General features: G+C 35.1%; 3 protein-coding genes across 5 annotated transcripts; 2 read left to right on the top strand and 1 right to left on the bottom strand.

The window, feature by feature from the left end:
• Nucleotides 1-5: 5 nt before the first annotated feature.
• Nucleotides 6-5,493, top strand: LOC307172447 (uncharacterized protein). 3 transcript variants are annotated; one of them, XR_013823708.1, is made up of 4 exons: nt 6-207; nt 779-819; nt 1,007-1,133; nt 1,998-2,145. XR_013823708.1 is itself a non-coding variant. In XM_079894852.1 (4 exons), the coding sequence occupies exons 1-4, from the start codon at nt 145-147 to the stop codon at nt 4,523-4,525; spliced, it is 291 nt and encodes a 96-aa protein (XP_079750978.1). In that variant the 5' UTR covers nt 6-144; the 3' UTR covers nt 4,526-5,493. The 3 variants fall into 3 exon arrangements, 2 of the variants coding, with proteins under 2 accessions (XP_079750978.1, XP_079750977.1); XM_079894852.1 differs by lacking the exon at nt 1,998-2,145 and adding an exon at nt 4,466-5,493; XM_079894851.1 differs by lacking the exon at nt 1,998-2,145 and adding an exon at nt 2,212-3,074.
• A 1,339-nt stretch (nt 5,494-6,832) lies between these two features.
• On the bottom strand, nt 6,833-11,165 carry LOC307172722 (uncharacterized protein). The gene is made up of 5 exons (XM_079895290.1): nt 10,914-11,165; nt 9,788-10,085; nt 7,384-7,438; nt 7,148-7,265; nt 6,833-7,035 (listed from the first exon to the last, which is right to left on the bottom strand). The coding sequence occupies exons 1-5, from the start codon at nt 10,985-10,987 to the stop codon at nt 7,011-7,013; spliced, it is 570 nt and encodes a 189-aa protein (XP_079751416.1). The 5' UTR covers nt 10,988-11,165; the 3' UTR covers nt 6,833-7,010.
• Nucleotides 11,166-11,540: 375 nt separating this feature from the next.
• On the top strand, nt 11,541-15,252 carry LOC307172526 (uncharacterized protein). Its single transcript, XM_079894955.1, has 4 exons — nt 11,541-12,461; nt 12,656-12,710; nt 13,108-13,222; nt 13,488-15,252. The coding sequence occupies exons 1-4, from the start codon at nt 12,165-12,167 to the stop codon at nt 13,609-13,611; spliced, it is 591 nt and encodes a 196-aa protein (XP_079751081.1). The 5' UTR covers nt 11,541-12,164; the 3' UTR covers nt 13,612-15,252.

Raw genomic sequence — 15,252 nt, 5'->3', positions numbered from 1 at the left:
TCTGATTGGTGGGCTGAAGTGTTACAGCATCCTGTGTGTCTGTTGCCACAACAATCCGTGGTTCCCGTCCTTTCGGCGCACTGCTCGAATCTACTGTTTTTGTAATTTTACATTTAGTAGTTGTTTACCTGCATCTGATGCACAATGTTTGGTCGAGAGGAGCGTTCAACAAACAAGTTTGTGCTGAGAGAGAGGGACAGAATAAGGGTACAGAAATGCTGTTTGTCTTTTTTATAACTTTACAGTCACAGGGTCCCTAAGAAAATATTATTAATAATAATAATTATAATTACATGAACTGAAAATGACTATAATATAAAATTATGAACATACACTATCGTTCAAAAGTTTGGTGTCAATATTAATACTTTTATTCATCAAGGAAGGATGCGTTAAATGATCAAAAGTGACAGTAAAGATATTTATAATGCTGTACTTTTGAACTTTCTGTTCATCAAAGCAATTTTCCACAAAATTGTTAAACGGCACAACTGTTTTCAACTGTGTTTCTTGAGTACCAAATCAGCATATCAGAATGATTTCTGAAGGATCATGTGACACTGTTCAGAGTAATGATGATGCTGAAAATTCATCACGGGAGTAAATTACAATATATTAAAATAGAAAACGTATTTTAAATTGTAACAATATTTCAATTTTTTTATTTTAAATTTAGCCTATTTAAACATGTCGTGTGTTTTATCTTCTCTACAGACCCTCAGTAGTACATGTAGTTTTATGCTTATGTTTAACAGCTTTCTTTTTTTTTTTTTTACAGAAAGCTAAAGAGATGGCGGACAGGATTGCTGAGCTGGACATGTGTGTTTAAGTTGATTTAATTCTTTTAGAAATTTAAAAGAAAGAAACATTATGACATAAAATGAATAAGAAATACAGCAGTAGGCTATTTTTATGTCTCCAATCCCGTATGGATCGTTTAAATGACTCTGTCTTACATTAAGAGTTGAATACATCAGTAAATTGATATTCCATGTACTTGTTCCAGAATCAAGAGAGTGATGTTGACAGCTGAATTTGAGTGTCTCGGCCTTGCTGTTTATGAAAAAGCCCTGAAATGCAGAGAGAGAACCAAACAGAGAGAGAAGCAGTTGTGGAATACCTCTCTCACTCTGGTCAGTAGAGATATCTGTGACTTTCTTGAAAAAATCTTCTGTGAGAGTGAGTAATTGATGACAATGTTATCAAGTCTGGGAAAATCAACCCTTCAAAGAGTAGTCGCAATAACAGTATATCATCAGTAGAGGGTGGTATAAAGACACGAGCGGAAGTCAGATTGAATCAGGAAATACATCAGTAGGCCTAGATCTTTGTGATTCAAGGTTGTCTTCTTACGGAAGCTAAATTTAACCAAACATTGTTCAATTTAAGGTTTCTCAGGTAAATTTTTCAGTTAGCAGGTTTATTTGGCCCAGATACTGAGAAAGACATCATAACTGCTAGCTAGACTACGCTAACACAGAAAACCATGCAGTTCTGTCACAGATATCCGCAGTTGTATCCGACAAACAGCAGGTGTCAAATGGAAAAGATTCAAGTGATAAGTTTTACTTTACTTTGTTTATCCACTCTTGATCCTGTAAAAGACTGGACAAACAGAGTTATCTTTAGTGCTCATCCTTATCTAGGTCCTATGACACCAAATTGACAAGTATAACAGAGGAGAGTGTTGGACCAAATAAACCAATACCAAGGAACTGGAATTGTGCCAAAGTTCATTGTTTGTTGCACTAAAAAAAAAAAATTTTTTTTTTTTTTTTTAATGAAATACAGTGAACTGAATACATGTGATGTATAGTTCTAATAAATAAAAGTATGAACATTTAAAGCAAAATACATACTATATATTACTACTATGTCAACTATAGTAATATTGAATAATATGCTTGGCATATAAAAATCAATTTAAAATAATTTGTTACATTTTTAAGTATGTCTGTTGTATAATCTAAATGATTTTTTTTTTTCGGTGTTTCCAGACAACAAAAGGCCAACTTGAGAATGTCGGAAATGTTGACAGTTGTTGGGATGTGTGTGAATCAGCTCTATTATATACCACACCTTTTCAGCATTGTCTCAATTTTTGTGTGGTATTTGCATTAAAGGAAGATTCAAATATAGCTTTGACTTGTAAATGTTGTTGATATTGACGGCAGCAGGAAAAGGTTATTATAATATCCTGTATCTTTACAGGTAAGGAGAGAAGCGTTACGCAGTTTGCTGGAACAGGAGAGACAGCTGCACATAAGAGAGCTGAGCAAGATTGACCTGGCCATTTATCAACAAAGAACATAAACCATAAACCATTAAAAACATATGCCCATGTTCAGCCTTCAAATTCACAGCTCTCTAATATATGGTTTTTATTATACGAGTTCCCTTTAAACTGTGATCACTTAAAATCTTATATCAAGCTCGTTTCGGTCTGGAAAAGTCTGGACAGTAAGATTATATCCTGTTTTTATAAGACGTCTCTTTTTATTTGAAAAAAATACAGGCTTGATAAACAAAAATACAGTAAAAAAGTAAAAGTATCCCATTGTTGAGTGTGCATTACTAATTAATTACTGTCATTTAATTACTATTCCTTTGAAAAAGTAAAGTAACGGATTACTTTTAATTTCTCTGTAATTTAATTACAGTTACTGATGTATTTGCATTAAATACTGTATAAAGTATAGAACTATTCTATATAAAACAATAGTGTGTTTAACTTCAAAATCGAACCTCTAATGTTACAATTTGTCCCTTTTGGTCAGTTCAAGAATAATTTATTCATTTTTATATTATTTATTTGAAAGAATTAAAAGAGCAGTTTCACGTCTTTCCTTGTATCGTTCAACTGAGGTTGATATGGGATTTAGAAAGTAATTAGTAATAAGTAATACTGTACAGTAATTAGTACAGTAATCTAATGACACTGTTGAAGATTATTAGCCAGTAATTAAATACTTTTTAGAGTAACTTACCCAACGTTGTATTATCCTTCAGAAATGATTATATTATGCTGATTTATTCACGGCATTATTTATACAAAGTGAAAACATTCACTATGGAAAAAAAAAAAAAACATTGGAAATATGGAAGTTGTGAGCAAACAGGAACAACTCTTTAATAATAACCATTAAAGAGACCCCAAATGAACTATTTCCAGGAATTAATTTATGGTGAACTTAAAAATATAAATATAAAATAAATACGGTCATCTGAAAATATTCCTGTTTTTGATATTCAGGAATTACAGGTTCCTGTTATGGCTGTTGGAAGAGCTATTCTTTTGAAAGAAAGGGAGGGTAAACACTTCACATTAGAGCAGGTCTGTGTATCCTTTTCTAACAACACACAATTAGATTAGCTACCATGAAGAAAAATAATAGCATTGGTAAATATGTACGTTCCCACCCTGAATATCCTGCATTAAGCAACTTCTCCAATAACAGTAAAAGGTGAATTTCGAAAACCTTAAAGAGTGACTTGAACACTTAGTAAAATGCCATGAATGTGGAAAAACAGGTTAACAGAACTGGAAGAATGGGACTATTTGTCTAATACTCATTTGTTCGCAAAGTGCTGTCATATAAGCCAAATACGTTTCTAAGACTATATATTTTTTATATACTTGTACAGGTGTGCTCAAAAGTTTACATACACCTTGATTCTTAATACTGTGTTAAAAAAAAGCTTCAAACATTCACTGATGTTCCGGAAGGAAACAAGATGCATTAAGAGCCGGGGGGTGAAAACTTTTGAACTGGATGAAGACGTCCAAATTTTTCTTATTTTTATATTATTATTATTTTATTTATTTATTTTTTCATTTAATACTGCCCTTCGGAAGCAACAGAAGATACTTACATGTTTCCTGGAAGACAAATCAAGTACAATTTACCTTGACTTCAAATTCAAAAAGTTTTCACCCCCCGACTCTTAATGCATCGCGTCTCCTTCCTGAGCATCAGTGAATGTTTGAACCTTTTTTTAATAGTTGTGTTTGAGTCCCTCAGTTGTCCTCAGTGTGAAAAGATGAATCTCAAATCATATATACTGCTGGAAAGGGTTAAAATATGCAAAAGATGCTGTAAAACTGAAGAATTTGCAGCTCCTGATGGATTTTTCTGAAGAACATTGGGCAGGACAAACAAGAACAACATATCACAAACAAACAAAAAACTAAACAGTCGTGGATAATCCAGGTAACGATGCACAGTATTAAGAATCTTGAACTGCGTAACTTTTATGTAAAATATCTTATTCAGGACAGTACTAAATAATAAGTAACATGCATTTTGTATGATCCCTCTTATTTTGTTTAAATAACATTTAGCAGATTCCACAAGGTGTATGTAAACTTTTGAGCACGACTGAACATATGGTACATAACCTTTAACATGACAATAACTTGTCAATCCTCCCCCATCTGTTTTTTTTTTTTTTTTTTTATGACCAGAACAGACACACCCCATCCTCCAACACTCACGGATCCAGTCTAGCTATAGTAGTGTGCTGAACAGAAGACTACACACCTAATTCTCCAAAGAATCTTTGGTTTCAGCCGCTGCTGATTGCTCAAGTGGAATGATGCAATGCAAAAAAGACTTAAGCACCCTACAGCATTGAGTTACACTGCATGATGAGCAAACAGACAATACCAGAGAGTAATATATTGTTTGTTTAAGCATACACTGGAGTTGCAAAATGAATAATGAATGTAAATGAAGCAATGTTCAAAGCAGAGTTGGGTGTGTTAGAAATTTCAGAAGCGAAGACCAGGAGACATGGATGTATCTTCAGCAGGATTGTTTATTGAGAACATGTTGGTATCTGCAGTCTTCAGTTCTTCCTGTGGAAGCTATGCACTAGTTCTGTACACATTTTAGGGGGCAGTCCTTACAAGTGAAGACAAAGCACTTAGGTGACAACCTTTAAAAAGCATGCAAATGAAGTATTTGTGTATTAGGAACCCAACCCAGCTTCTAATGTGTCACCAGTCCTAATCCAGTCTCAGTAATCTGTTTTATTTGACTTACAATAAAGAGAACAGAACTGGCAGGAATCTCTTGATGAACTTGAATGATTCATCTGATATCATTGTCATAAACTTAAATGCTGAATTCAATGTACGTCACTTTAGTTTTTCATTTGATGTTGTGTCAAGACGTAGGATCAGCAGATCTTAAACAGATTCATAAATGTGTGATCCCACATTACAAGTAACACGAGATAAGTAATCAGATTACTTTTCCAAGTAACTAGTGAAGGAAATTTACAACTAAATATCTGAGTTACTTTGTCAAATAAGTAATCCATTTTACTTTGTTCTCCCATGTATTGACTTACACCTCTCCTGTCCACAGAGAAATCGATAATGAAGTGCAGAGGCGTTGTGTGTGAACATGATGGTTATTGTAGCTCTAGACTAAATGTGAGCAGGCAAATTACTCATCTCACTTGCACAAAAACAGATTCAGTATTCATCAAAATGATTAAAAACAGTGAAATGCAAACTTATTGTAAAATTATTGAAACCTGCAATAATTAAATATGTTAAATAATACAAATGTACTTTATGTATTTAATCTCCCTCACCTGTTCCTTGTCCCACTCGGTTGAAATCGCAGGCACTAGAGGTGGACGAAGTACACAACTTCCTTGAGTGAAAGTATAGATACTACTGGTCAAATATTACTCCGTTACAAGTAAAAGTTGTAAAGACCTATTTTTACTTAAGTAAAAGTACAGAAGTACTCGTTTTTAAAAATACTTAAGTATCAAAAGTAAAAAGTAAATGTTAATGCATTGTATTATTATTGTTGCATTGTTGTATGTAATACTTAAAGTACCGTATGCCTCTGAATCTATGCCTGCCTACCCTCATATCAATATCAAATTTATTTCTAGAACACAGTTCAGTTGTGGGATTGAATATGAGATTTAATAAGTGCACTAAATAACGTCCACAATGGTTTCTGACACCCAAATGGCTGTTCCCTAAAATATTGCCCTATTTAAAGTTTTTTGGCTTTTAGTGTGAATATGTTAGCCTTACTGTTATCTATAATCTAGTGTGCTCCAAAAAAGTGACAAAATTCGCATTTAGAAAACCAAACCCAACGTTGAAAATGAAAATCAGGTTTATGTCAGAATCCAATGTCAGATTGACGTTGATCTCCAACATTGGACAGACGTTGTATTGTGGTTGAAAATGAAAATAGGGTTGACGTCAGAAACCAACATCAGTCGGGTTCTGACGTCAACCCGACTTTTATTTTCAATCAATATCAAACGTCAATCTGATGTCGGGTTCTGATGTCAAACTGATGCAGGGTTCTGACGTCAACCCGACTTTCATTTCCAACCAAAATGCAACCCCTGCAACCAACATCATCCCCTGACTGATGTTACTTTCTACTCAAGGACCATGACAGAATTGTAGTGGAGTAAAAAGTACGATATTTGTCTTTCAAATGTAGTGAAGTTAAAGTAAAAAGTTTCCAGAAAAAATAATACTCAAGTAAAGTACAGATACTCAAAAAGTGTACTTAAGTACAGTACTCAAGTAAATTTACTTTGTTACTGTCCACCTCTGGCAGGCACCTTCATGCATTACTTTATATATAAAATAACTATAAGTAACGCCATTAGTATACTTTTTTTTACCGTAATAGTACCGTAACTTTCCCCAACACTGAAAATTAATAATTAACTTAAAAGGAAATGTGCAAAGCTTGACATTCTTAAAAATATATATATATATATATATATATTTTTTTTTTGTAACTGCCAAGTTTTTACAAAAACCAATGAGTCTTTTTTTCCCACATCAGTCTTTATAACACATTTATTTGGTACAATGTTCATAAAGAAGCACATCCATATCTTATTTTATGAAACAACATATTAAACAAAGTCAAAAAGGGTGTGAAAAAGAAAAGAATATACACAATCCCATCCAGAACACTTTTCCTGAGCACTCCCAGACTTCTGAAATCCCTTCACAGTGCAATTGCGCACAACTTCCTATGAACAGACAAGCAAAAGGACTCGTTGTAAAAAACATTCTGATTCGTGATCTTTGAAATTATAAACAACAATTACAGTTCATGAATGAATTCAAATCAACCACTCTTACTTTGCCTCTTCCACTGCAACATCCACAAATTTGCAGATCTTCAGATCTCTCTCTAGAATGCTCTTTTTTAGACCCTGAATCTCTTCCTCGGCTTTCTTTTTTTCAGCTCCTTGGTCTCCTGCAGAGTAACGAGTGAGATGAAACATTGACAATATGAGCATTATATTATCCGCATACCTTCTGACACTATAGTTCTTTCGTTCTAAACCCAAGAAATAAGAGTAACTCATGCTTACCCTTTAGTTTGTTAAGTGCTTCTTTTGCTTCATTGTTCTTCTTCTCTAACGTGTCCTGAAACGGAGAGAGACAGACAGAGAAAGACTGTGTGAGAGCATGTATAAGCTTGTGGTTTATACACTATGGACCGACAAAACAGGAACACAGGGCTCAGTTTAACAGAGAACAGACCTGTCGACAAACTTGATTTGCATAACATCCGCTGTGATGTAACACAACACTGTAAGGAATCCTAAAACATTAGCACATTCCAACTATCAAGAGACTCATATGAACCATTCAAATTAGAGCAAATAGCCGCCTAAAAGACAACACTCTGTTCAGGTTTGTAAGATCTTCTTTTGAAAGAAGTATCTTATGCTCACCAAGGCTGCATTTATTTGTCCAAAAATACAGTAAAAACATTAATATTGTGAAATATTTATGCAATTTAAAATGACTGTGTTCTATTTTATTATATTTTAAAATGTAATTTATTCCTGTGATGCAAAGCTGAGTCATTCCAGTCTTCAGTGTCACATGATCCTTCAGAAATCATTCTAATATGCTGATTTGATGCTTATAAGAACAGTTTAATGTTGTTTTGTGGAAACTGTGATGCAGTGTTTTCTTTGATAAATAGCTATATAAATTTAATTTATAAATAATTAAAAATAGATATTACTGACCCCAACCTTTTAACAGCTATTATAGTGTATGTGTGTGATCAAACTAACTTGCTGAAATTTCCAATCGTACTTTGTGTTTATATTATTATCATTATTATAGAAGTAATGTATTTGATTCAGAAATGGCAAGCTGTCTATTGGTTTTTTGGTTTTACTTATTTTGAAAAGTTGCATGTATAAACGGTGAGTTACAACTAAATTGAATGTTTGCATATTTAAACTTCATTATCACTTCTGGTGGGTTATTTAACCATACCAAATTAGCTTGCAAATGTATAGAATTCAACAAGTCAACAATACAAAAATTTGTTTTACCCTATTGGCAAAGAGTCACATCTCAAAACTGGATACTGTTACAGTTTCATAACATTAAATATGATCATATATGTTGAAATATAATCATTCTGTGCCCTTGTAAATCGTTTGGGAAAACTTTCTGTGTTCCTAATTCACTGTTAATTACTTATTCAATTCAATTCATATTTATTTGTATAGCGCTTTTCACAATACATTTCATTTCAAAGCAGCTTTACAGAAAATGCATGTATCTACATTACAATTTAGAGCCTATGCTTTTGCGTTGATGAATATTTGTAGCATATAATGTGTATATACATGTATGAAAAAGAATGAATCAAGTTTTTCACCATTTTATCTTTTGCATTGACTAGTTCATTTTAAAAAGTCCTGTGGTCTGACAAATAAAATATTTAAAAGTGCAAATAGAAAGATTCAGAAATAAACAGATTCAGTATTCATCAAAATAAATAAAAACAGTGAAATGCAAACTTAGAATAATATGCAAACCTGCAATAATTAACTATCCTAAATTACACAAATATACTTCATATTTGCTGATCCAATTCGACCATATATTCTTCTGCAATCTAGAAATGACAGCACAGCTGAAAGGTTTGTTTGAGCAGAGCCCTTTACCGTACATGTTTGAATTTGCATTTCAGCCTGAGGCTCATTCATTTCACTTTTGGTGTGAAAGGACCTTTACATTTGCCAAAAATGTAAGTTTTTTGATATTAAAAAACAAACAAGCAACCCCCAGGTGAGAAAAAGTAACACAAAAGTAACGTAAAGCATTAGTGACTAAGAAACGCAAATAGTTACTTTTTTAGGGAGTAACGCGTAATCCAATACTTTTAAATGTAACTTTTGGCACAAGTGACACAAAAGGCTCGTATTGAAAAGGTTTCAAATGAGTTCTGTTCTTTTGAACTTTCTATTCATCAAAGAATCCTGAAAAAAAGTATTACGGTTTACAAAAATATTACAACTGTTTTCAACATTGAGTATGATACGAAATGTGTCTTGAGCTACAAATCAGCATATTAGAATGATTTCTGAAGGATCATGTGACACTTAAGACTGGAGTAATAATGCTGAAAACTGGAATAAATTACATTTTAAAACATATTAAAATAGAAAACGGGTATTTTTAAACTGCAATAAGAGTTCACAATATTACAGATTTTTGTTATTCTTGATCAAATAAATGCAACCTTGATGAGAAAAAAAATTAAAATAAATCTTACCGTCCTCTAACTAATAAACAGTAATGTATATAGCATTTCACGTCGCAGGACACCACCTTCTCAAAAGGATTTAATGTCACCTAGCCTCATTTGACAGACAAAAGAGCAAAAAGGAGTTGCTTTGCAAAGGCAGAGAAAAATTAGAAAATCACAGTAAAGCTCAACTGCTTCAAGATTGTTTACAATACCTTCTCAGTTTTGCAGGTGCCGAGTTCCTTTTCAGATGCATCAATGCCTTTCTTAGAGTCATCCCCCTGTTTTTTGAGCTGATCCCTCTGTGTGTTCAGAGCACTGAGCTTTTTAGAGATCTCTTCCACTTTCGTCTTGGCTGACATGATTCCTTCCTCCTTAAACTTCACCTGTTCACTGGAAACAACGATGCGTTTTTGCAGGTTGCGGATGTTGAGCTCCTGCTGTACGGCCTGGTAGGTTATAATCAGCAGGGCACATAAGGCCAGGAAAACCATTGCCGACATGCCTCTCATCCTGAGGGAATAAAGGTAGGAAGAGAGAGGAAAGGAAGACCAAGACAGTTCCTCAGGGGAGCGCTGATTTAGTTTTCTCTCTCTTTCTCTCTCTGTAGACACAGTCACTTGGTTCTCATGGCAGCAGCACCTATGCTGTCGAACGAAACTGTCAAAACTACCCGTCTTTTCTTCCGGAAAAGCATTCGATCTGAGCCGTAGACAGGTAGGTAAGCCTGTCTTACCTGTACAACTGGATGTCTGGGTTTAAGTAAACAAATGTGTGTGTGTGTGTGGGCGTGAGAGAGAGAGAGAGAGAGAGAGAGAGAGAGAGAGAGAGAGAGAGAGAGAGAGAGAAAACCTCAACACTTCCTTGATGTTGCTGTGATCCCTGACTAACTTTTCCATTTTCTCCACCCACCTTCGTGTCATCAAAGAAACTAAGAAGACAATATAGCATCAACTCTCAGGAATTCTTGTTCCCATCAAATAATATATAGGCCTCTCTCTCTCTCTCTCTCTCTTTCTCTCTCTCTCTCTCTCTATATATATATATATATATATATATATATATATATATATATATATATATATATATATATATATATATATATATATATATACACGCATATCCAGTCCTCCCTTATCTCTCAAACATCAACCCAACAGGGGAACTTAAGGGTTTCAGGTGTGGCATTCCTATAAAACTGCAAATTTGGTCAATCATTACAAGGTGGTTAAACAGGATGAACCGGGATACTCTTGTTTGCATGACTTAACCAACATGTCAAACTGTCCTCGGTGTATCGAAACCCTTTTCCCCCCCCAGCGAGGTTTAACAGGTGCTCACCTGGTTCGTTGAGGTTTCAATGCTCTACTGTGAAGGTTTGGCTCGACTGAAGTAAAAATAATTTTGTCCATCATTGTAGCCTACTTGGATTTAAATTCAAGGGGCAAGTTTCAGGCGTGACTAAATAAAATTTCTTCGATGTGTGCCAATACTTATTTCATAATCGACTTGGACGTGCGACGTGGTCGTACCAGAACCCGAACCAGAACAAGCGTCCTCGCGTCAACGACTCGCTGAACCGACTCATTGAACGGAGAATCCTTTCTGTCAGACACGAACATGTCCAATTCATAATAAGCTGCGAACTGATGAGCCAGTGAGTGAACAGAGGACTTTACTGAACTTAGGCCTACTTAGCAGAATGTTAAATAAACGTATTGGAAATGTCTTCTTGTCTTCTGTCAGATGGAGGGAAAACATTCAAAATTAGTTTTTTTTTTTTTTCATGCAATGAGCCTAAAATCATTTCATTAACACTTACATAGATGCATCAGCTAGGCTTACATCTTCTAGGCTATGTTTTTAAGGTTTTTACAGATGGGTTTGTTCAAAACATTTAGGCTATTCCTAAAAAAAAAAATTTTTTTTTTTTTTCTGGCTATTGACAGTAGACCTAGCTTATTTTCTGATTTATTAAGTGTCTTTATTACTGTCTTTATCCAATGTTCAGATTTCTTTGACATATTTCTGAAAACATGAAATGCAACATAAACATCAAAACGTGGCTGCCTACATTTGTCTTCTGTGGTCATAGGCTACATTAATTGCTGAATCAGTGTAACCGGTCCTTGAAACGAACTGTTCGAAAGAACCGATTCTGGGTAGATGAGTTGGACTTTCCATCTAGCGTAACGTCCTACGTCTTATTTGCTCGACATCACTGTGAACGTACACCAATGCGTTCGGGGGGTGGGCGTGGTTTTTCACAGGTGGGTTGTGTTACCTGTAGCGACGTCTCCACTCCTTTCAAGCACCGCTCATGTGTTAACAGGTATTTACCGAGCGTTAAAATTAAACGTCAAACCAGGAAGGGAGCTATTTGAGGATTTATTTAATTTTCATTTGCATATTTTATCATCGATCTCGGGTAATATCACCGAGAATACACAGAGTCAGCTCTATAAAATAATGCAACAGCCGTCGTCTTCTGGGAGGTGTTAGTGTCTGCGACAGGTAACTCTGATCATCTGTACACCTGCACGCGAGAGACAGGATCTGAAACAGGTCTAGCTTCCTCTTGAGTCCTCCATCATGAAGTTTCCTGCCTTGCTGTTGGGTTTTGTCTTGGTGTGCAGTCTGGGCATCGCTGGCTACATCCATAACAGACGGAAGCAGGAACTGTATTTTAATAAACAGGCTTCATTTCTAGATATTAAATTCAGAGTGACCGGGGATGTTCTGGGGGAATACGAAGATCAGTTGATCCAGTCCAACACAGAAATAGAAAAGACTAAGAAAGAGATGGATACTCTGACTAAAGACGTGTCCAAAGTTAAGACCTTAGTGGCTCAGAAAAAGAGTGATGCTGATAACTGTAAAGGAGACAAGGTGAGTTGAAAATGGAGGGATTTTTTAATGTTTCATTTTTATATGCGCTCAACAATTAATAACCAAGACCTTATTTAAATGCTTCATTGTATTACTATTATAACTGCCTGTATGCCTTCAAATACAATGTCTCAATTGTAGGCCTAAGTGACACCTGTGGTTTATTATAACCGCTTACATTTTTTCTTCTCCAGAAACGACTCACAGATGAAATTGCTGCTTCAGATTCAGAGAAGAAACATATCGGGGGTGAGTTTATTTTCAGTTTTAAAAGAAAACCGTAGGCTATTGAAATGTCTTAAATATTGACCAAAAGTAGTATGGAGTAGAAAAACAGCTATTTATGTTCACCCTGCATTGTATCTCAGATTAACTAGATTTGTCATTATTGTTAATCCTATGACAATACTCAATACTGCCCCCCTGCGGCAACAAATGCAAGTCAGTCGTGCCTGGATAAATGCCAGCTAAAAAAATAATGATGTCTATTGTTAGTCGTTGAGTATTGAAATTGTGCAATTGATTTCTTTGTGTTTTAAAGATGTTGACAATAGCCTACATAATTGCACGTTTTGTCATTGTTTGTTTTGCTTTGACCTGCTATTAAAAATATCCTCTCAGACATTTTTCTGTTTTCTGTTCCTAGATGAGTTTGTCAAGGAGAAGTCTCTTTGGGAAACGGAGGTTGCTACTCTAAAAAAACAACTGGAGCAGGAGAGCACACTCTGCAAGTACATCGACAAGACCTCTGAGGAGGGAAGGTATGTATAACAGAATAATTTGTTATGGATCTCCATTCTCATTTAACTATCAGAAAACATGTGGAATTAGTAATGGTTAATTATTTGCAGAACTTGTTGATCTGTCATTGACTGCCATTCTGTGCTTTGTTCAGAATGGACATATTAACCTGAAGCCTTTAATTGGGGATTTTACATTCTTACGTATTTAAACTTAAAATTGAAAGATTTTTTTTTTTTTAAATGCAATCAGCATTGCTTAACAATACTCCTTTACTTCTCCAAGGAAACTGTGTAACATAATTGAAGAGCCACAAAAGCCAAAGGAACCGGCAGCAGACAAACCCAACCCTGAGGAAAAAAAAGTTGAAGTGCCAGAAGCTGAACAGCCAAAAGTAAAGGTGGAGTGAAGGAAAAACCAAGTGGATTGAGTACGTGTGTGTTAAGGAGACGGAAAACAATACTATGTCAGTATCCGCTGGAGAATTGAATAGGAAGATTAGCTAAAACTGAACATCTTGCTTGGGTTGATCTCCAACATTCCACAAGCGTCCCTGAAGTGACAGACACACACTTTCTCAACCATGCACGCAACAAACCTGGATTTGAAGTTTGACTGATAACATCATGCGTTCTGTCATATTCCTGGTCTGTTTTGGTTTATTAGAAATATGGGATGACACCGATATATTGACAATTTCAGCTGCATATTTGCTATTTATCAGTTGATTTTGTTGTCCACTTTATCCTCAATTAAGTTATGAAATTTTCTTTGATCATTTTTTATACAGTTAGGTTCCTTTGCTTTCTTGGGTGTGTTTGTCCTTTTAATATTTCTTTATTTCTTCTTTATTTTTTGCCCCTGTTACTGTGTCATTATGACCCTCCCTCAGGCTCATGCATACATGCCCGCTTGTATCGACCAATGGGAAAGCTCTTACCCTCTTCCTGTCACTCCTAATTATCCTCACCCTGTTACCCCAGTTACTATTGTTATATAGTCCTTACAACAACGAACTTAACCCATCAGAGCCTTCAGTGCAGTTATGAAGTTCAAAGGGCTGCTCTTCAGTGTCATTTGTTATAATTTTTGGTTTTATTCTGAAATATTGTGATGCTTAATGTAACAATAAAGGCAGAGTTTGGTTAGACACTCCCTTTTATGTATTCTTCCAGTAAATGGATGGTTACTGCTATTTTAAATGTTTTAAATGTTTGCCATTGTAATCTAATCTTGAACAGTGTCTTGACAGCTGAATATCTCGTTCTAGGTTGTTTAACCAGTTTGATGGGTATGTAAAAGTAACGTCACAATAGGTTTTACAGGTGACATCCAGTTTGAGACAAAACACGACAGAAGTTTTAATATACAGCACCACCTTCTGACAAATCCTTGGCAGTATTTATACAGTTGAGTTGTGTTAAACGGAACTGGAATATTCCGGGTTCAATAGAAGTTAAGCTCAATCAGGAGCATGTATGGCATAGATACAAACTTTTTTACATTAATTTAGCATTTTATAATGTGCAGCTTATTATTGTATAAATTCACTTGCATACATTTGTTTAAAAGGTTAGTTCACTCAAAATTCTGTCATTATTTACTCTTCCTCATGTCGTTCCAAACCTGTTCTGTGAAACATAAAAGATATTTTGAGTGTTTTAAATGTCTTAATGTTTTTATCTAAACGATGGAAGTCAATGGTAACTTGCGGTGGGGTTGTTAAGGCTGTGGGAGATCAGCAGAAGAACAGAAACCAGCTGTTTCAATGGCGTTAAAAGTGCATGGATAACGGTTGGTGCTCTGCCTTTATAAAGCAGCACTGAACGCCAATTCCACTGACTTTTTGTTCTTCAGACCGTTGACTTCCGACTGTCTGAACAAGCCTGACACAGAGGTTCCTCACCATAGAAGAGCACCCCTTCAGCGGACGGCATCACAAGCTGCTATTGTGAACGCGGCCGTAAATTATATATTGTTAATAGGAAGCATCACTAAAATAATTAAATGATTTTTGTTTATGTAAATTAAAAAAGTTGTTCTGATTATC

The sequence above is a fragment of the Squalius cephalus genome, assembly GCF_949319135.1.
Source record: "Squalius cephalus genome assembly, chromosome: 15".
Taxonomy (NCBI): Eukaryota; Metazoa; Chordata; class Actinopteri; order Cypriniformes; family Leuciscidae; genus Squalius; species Squalius cephalus.
This window is presented reverse-complemented; position numbering and strand designations above follow the sequence as displayed.

Excerpts from the sequence above, each read along its gene's own strand:
- LOC307172447 (XM_079894851.1), top strand. The coding sequence starts at position 145 with ATGTTTGGTCGAGAGGAGCGTTCAACAAACAAGTTTGTGCTGAGAGAG. Across the intron at positions 208-778 it reads GAGAGAGGGACAGAATAAGG|AAAGCTAAAGAGATGGCGGA; the intron begins GTACAGAAATGC and ends TTTTTTTTACAG. Across the intron at positions 820-1,006 it reads AGGATTGCTGAGCTGGACAT|AATCAAGAGAGTGATGTTGA; the intron begins GTGTGTTTAAGT and ends TACTTGTTCCAG.
- LOC307172722 (XM_079895290.1), bottom strand. The coding sequence starts at position 10,987 with ATGATGGACAAAATTATTTTTACTTCAGTCGAGCCAAACCTTCACAGT. Across the intron at positions 10,086-10,913 it reads TTGAAACCTCAACGAACCAG|GATGAGAGGCATGTCGGCAA; the intron begins GTGAGCACCTGT and ends TTATTCCCTCAG. Across the intron at positions 7,439-9,787 it reads GCACCTGCAAAACTGAGAAG|GACACGTTAGAGAAGAAGAA; the intron begins GTATTGTAAACA and ends TCTCCGTTTCAG.
- LOC307172526 (XM_079894955.1), top strand. The coding sequence starts at position 12,165 with ATGAAGTTTCCTGCCTTGCTGTTGGGTTTTGTCTTGGTGTGCAGTCTG. Across the intron at positions 12,711-13,107 it reads AGAGAAGAAACATATCGGGG|ATGAGTTTGTCAAGGAGAAG; the intron begins GTGAGTTTATTT and ends TTCTGTTCCTAG. Across the intron at positions 13,223-13,487 it reads AAGACCTCTGAGGAGGGAAG|GAAACTGTGTAACATAATTG; the intron begins GTATGTATAACA and ends TACTTCTCCAAG.